The sequence below is a fragment of the Lotus japonicus genome, chromosome 1 (assembly GCF_012489685.1).
Source record: "Lotus japonicus ecotype B-129 chromosome 1, LjGifu_v1.2".
NCBI lineage: Eukaryota > Viridiplantae > Streptophyta > Magnoliopsida > Fabales > Fabaceae > Lotus > Lotus japonicus.
The window spans coordinates 34,388,394-34,393,011 of NC_080041.1; the positions used below are offsets into that span (position 1 = coordinate 34,388,394).

The 4,618-nt window shown below is 34.9% G+C and overlaps 1 protein-coding gene across 1 annotated transcript; it reads right to left on the reverse strand.

The window, feature by feature from the left end:
* Window positions 1-712: 712 nt before the first annotated feature.
* On the reverse strand, window positions 713-4,322 carry LOC130731812 (uncharacterized). Its single transcript, XM_057584026.1, has 6 exons — window positions 3,971-4,322; window positions 3,768-3,881; window positions 2,920-3,000; window positions 2,662-2,834; window positions 2,448-2,544; window positions 713-1,983 (listed from the first exon to the last, which is right to left on the reverse strand). The coding sequence occupies exons 1-6, from the start codon at window positions 4,229-4,231 to the stop codon at window positions 1,870-1,872; spliced, it is 840 nt and encodes a 279-aa protein (XP_057440009.1). The 5' UTR covers window positions 4,232-4,322; the 3' UTR covers window positions 713-1,869.
* Between the last annotated feature and the right edge of the window lie 296 nt (window positions 4,323-4,618).

Sequence of the window (4,618 nt, forward strand, 5' to 3'; positions counted from 1 at the left end):
CTTTCATTGATCAGCTTTAGAGACAGACGATGAGTGTCTTCATGATTGTGGTCTTCTCTTCTGGCGGACGATCAAATTGCTTTAACGATTCTTGCATAGTTTGTCCTATAACTTTGATTATGCTTGTATGGATGATCCTTGATTCATTGACTTCTCTTGTCTTGTACGGACTATCTTCCATATTGATCTGTCTTCTCTTCTCTTGCTCAGACGATCTGACTGGTTTGACTTTCTTTGCTTGTGTAGTATTTATTGAGCGTCTTCTTGCTTTGACCTTTCTAGTACATGACTGACATGTCTTCTGGAAATGTCTTGTACTTTATCATCAGACGATGGGGATGTGAAGCATAGATGTAATTTCCTGGAATATAATTTTACACGAAATATGTAACCAATTCACTTATGCACTTGAAAATTGTTATCATTCAAAATATGATAAATGATGAATTCAACGTTTGAACTTAACACTTTAAACAACCAGCTCCCTTCCGGTATAACAAAGAAAATAAAATACAACAATACGAAAGCCCATTTCTTACTCAATCGGTCAAATTTCAAAAGAAAAATAATAAAGTTTGTGAACTCTTGTGGATACCCATTTTTTGTCCAGGCTCCATCTTTTGAAGTAAGGAAAATATTAACAACTTAATTAGGGATATAAGATTAGAATGAACCCTTTAGTGCTAATGACCAAGAGAGTTATTTTATTTTGATTCTTTGAGCATGTGGCAATAATAAAAAAAGGGGCGCTGCCAAGCTTAAAAAATAGAGTGTGTTTCATTAGTGGGCTTAGGCCCATCTTGAGCAATCAACCATGAAAAAAAAGAAAAAAATAAAGAAGTCAGCAATGGGCTCCATAAACCCCACATTTAAGGTAAGGGGTCCTCCTATAAGTATAAGGTCTTTTATCTTTAAAAAATAAAAAACTAGAATTGAATGCACTAACTTCATTAAAAACTATACACTTTGATAAAACAACAAAACACAGCACAGGAACGTGATTTGGTTGTTGGTGGTGTTTGTAGCTTTTGTTGAGGAAAGATTAGAAGAAAGGAAAGATTACATGTACAGTAAAATGAAGAATTATCTCATGAAGACATACACACTAAAAAACTAATTAAGCTAAGTTAAACTAAATAACATAAATCAGCAAGAAAACAACAAGAGTGATGACTGCAGAAAGAGGATGACGCCCTCGCCGAGTCACGGCCGAAGATTGGTGGCTTGGTGTCGTGGTGGTGTGGCTTCGAGCCACCCTCACTAACCCTCGCGGAGCATTCCTGAAAGGTGGTGGCTTTGACGTTGTAGTTTTGTTGCTGCTCCAATCCACTTCTTTCCTATCGGATCTCTTTTGCTTCCGCCGAAATCACCTCTAGTATATGTCAGATTCAAGCATGGTGGTCCCTCTCTTGTAGATCTGAGTCGTCCCGTCGGACCGCCGTCAACAGGCTCTTCTGATACATGATTAGTTTTAATGCGCCGTCCCGCCGCGACCTCGGTTGCGACAACTCTCAACTACTTTTATAGTGTACAATTAGTTTGATTTTGATACAATTTTTGTTTTTTTCTTCTTTTTGTCTAGGTATGGGGGTTTGGGGTTGAGGAGGAGCTATTGACATCACACAACTTGAACTGATTATAATATACACCTAAAAATAGATTTTATCTTGAGTTCTGTACATACCATCCAACAAATATTTACAACCAGATATATTTACAAGATTAAAAAGAAAAAAATCTGCAAGGCCAAATATTCGCCTATCACTTATTTACAACAACCAGATATACTTACACTTATTTACATATTTACAACAACTAACTTATGATGTTTTTTTTTACAATCTCAGAAGGTGATGTTGCAATTCTATCTCAAATAGTTTGACCATCATCATCTCCAAGTAAAGAGAGGGAGAAAGGAGCAATAGCCACATTAAATACTCTTGAGCCTCCTCGATCAATATGTATCATTTCAAAGTCACCCTCCTGCATGATAATATAGGCAATGAGGTTTAAGCATATGGTTTCATGTTTGATTGGAAGACTAAATTTAAAAATACTTGAAATTAATCATGACTCAATCAAGAGTTGTAACCAATGTATCCAAATAATTGAAAAGTGCCAAATGAGAACTATGATAGTTTGCCTCCGTTTTAGTGTTTCATATCATTTTAAAAAATTCATCAAATCATGAAAAAATGAAACCAATCATTTAATCAGTTGACTCAAAATTATGATAGCTTTTTGGTTTTAAATCACAAGTCAAACACTATGGACCCCGAGACTTAAATGTTAAATATGTTCATCTCAAAAGAAGACCCAATACTCAACTAACCAAAGCAAGGATATCTAATATCACAAAATAACAATAGTTAAACACCATAAATTAAAAAAAAATTCTCAATATGTGGAATAACTTTATAAAAGAACATGGAGGGAACAAAACTTACCAGTCTACCATTTTGTGTGCTTAATGGGCATGCAGAAGAGTATTCAAAACTGCTCTTAGGAAATATAGCTGGTTGTAGACCAACAACCCCAATTCCCCTGTCATGTTGAAAGTGAATTACAGATGTTACATACATTAAACTTGAATGCACAAGGGTTTAAAAGGAGCTAAAAAATGTCCTAGGAGTATAAAGAAAAAGAAAATAATCCACTCACCAGATATTTTCAGTTTTTCCATTAGCATCAGCTACAATCCAATGTCTTCTAAGAAGTTGAACAGGGCGGTTTGAGTTGTTGGTAATTTTGACTGTATATGCAAAGTAGTATAGCTCCTCTGAAGGCTGACTTCTTCCCTCTATAAATACACTCCTAACTTGAACCCTGATACCCTGAATAAGTCCAAAAAACATTGTTGGTTATTCCTACCAAGGTCTAAAACATAATTGATCTAATAAAGAAAAGTAGTATTCCTACCAAGGTCGTAGCATCACTTGAACATTTCAAGAGAGAATGTGGGGCAATTTCTTTTAGCTCGTCGCGATATTTAGCTGCATCCTGGGTTTAAAAAGAAAATGTACAACATGTTTTTAAAATGTAGACTCAAGAGAGAATCATATAACAGAAGCATAGAAAAAATGTCATATTTTGACAATTTCAAATGAAAGGGTGATACATTTCCTATTCTTAAAGATGAGATGTATGGAAAACGTAATTAAGCTGAAGGTTGAAAGATACCAGTCATGTTAGAACATTGGGTCCCAAAAACATGTGAAACAACCATATTCCAAGAAATTAAAAGTTTAAAACCAGTCTAAGCATTCCATCTAACCTTACTCCCAAGTCCTACGTATGTTTGGATTTTAAGTTAACATCCCCACAAAGCTATTCCTAGTATCTTCTATTAGAATTACTTTTCTGCCCAAATCTGAAATTTACATGAATTTCTGAACTCGCACTAACTTGTTGAAGAAAATGAGGAAGATGAGTAAGTGCATGATTGTAAATTATTGTACAACTTATCGTAAAGCTAAAACCAATTTATAGCAAAAGCTTCAACATTCCTTCTGAAAAAAAGTTGATAAAAAAATGCCATAAAACTTTGAGTCTTCTCTCCTATCAAACACATAATCAAACTCAACCCAAAAATCCTTATGTGTTCATTAAAGAAAGGTTTATGTACACAGTACTTGGAAATCATTATTTAATTCCTACCTTGTAAGATTTAAAAATTATCAAAGAAAAAATTGCTACAAAAATATAATATGAGAACCGAAAAATAAAATGTTTAAAATGAAGAAGAGTAAAAAAAAATAGAAACACACTTGGAATCTCTCATTGCAAATTGCTTCTTTCAACAACCTCCTCAAACGCAGAACTGGTACTTCATCTTCAAAACATTTCAGCGAGTCACGAATCCTCGCAGCCTCTTCGTAATTCTTCTCGTACAACATATCAACAAAAATGAGAATCTACATTCACAATTCAAAATCAATCATTTATAAAATAAAAAAAACACAATACTAACCTCAGATTTAGCAGCTACGTCCATTCGTCTCTTCAACATGGCGTAATTATGGCTCCTCCGAGATAAAAACAAGTTTGATCTTGAACTCCCACTCTCTCCTTTATCATTCTCATTCCTCTCTGCACTGCATGCCATGAACACACTCCTATTCCTCCTCTTACGGTTACTACAATTCACCGATTGCCTCCTTGGCCACGCCTCCGGTTCCGGGAAAACCGGTAACCGTAAACCCATGCACATCTTGGTGGTTAAAGACTGCATTTTTCTCAGGCAAAAAAATTCCACAGCAAGATTTTCCACGAGCAAATTAAATCAAAATGGATTGGAATTTGGAACGAAATAGCTTTGTGATAATTTATTTTACCCTTTTATTCCATGCACTTTTTTTAGCTTTGGTGTGTTACGCGTTTTCTGCGGGTTTTCTTTTTCTTCTTCTATTGGATTTGGGGCTGCAACCAGTTTTTACGGGTCTTCTTCCATTAGATTCCACCCAATGATCATGTTGGATTTTGGTATTTTCTTTTTCTAGGCATATTTCACTTATCTTGTATCTATTATCATTCCTATTTTCATGCTTTCATTTGATAATGACCCGTAAGCATCCGTGTAACACGGGTATTGATATGTAAAAATTTAAACTTCAAATTT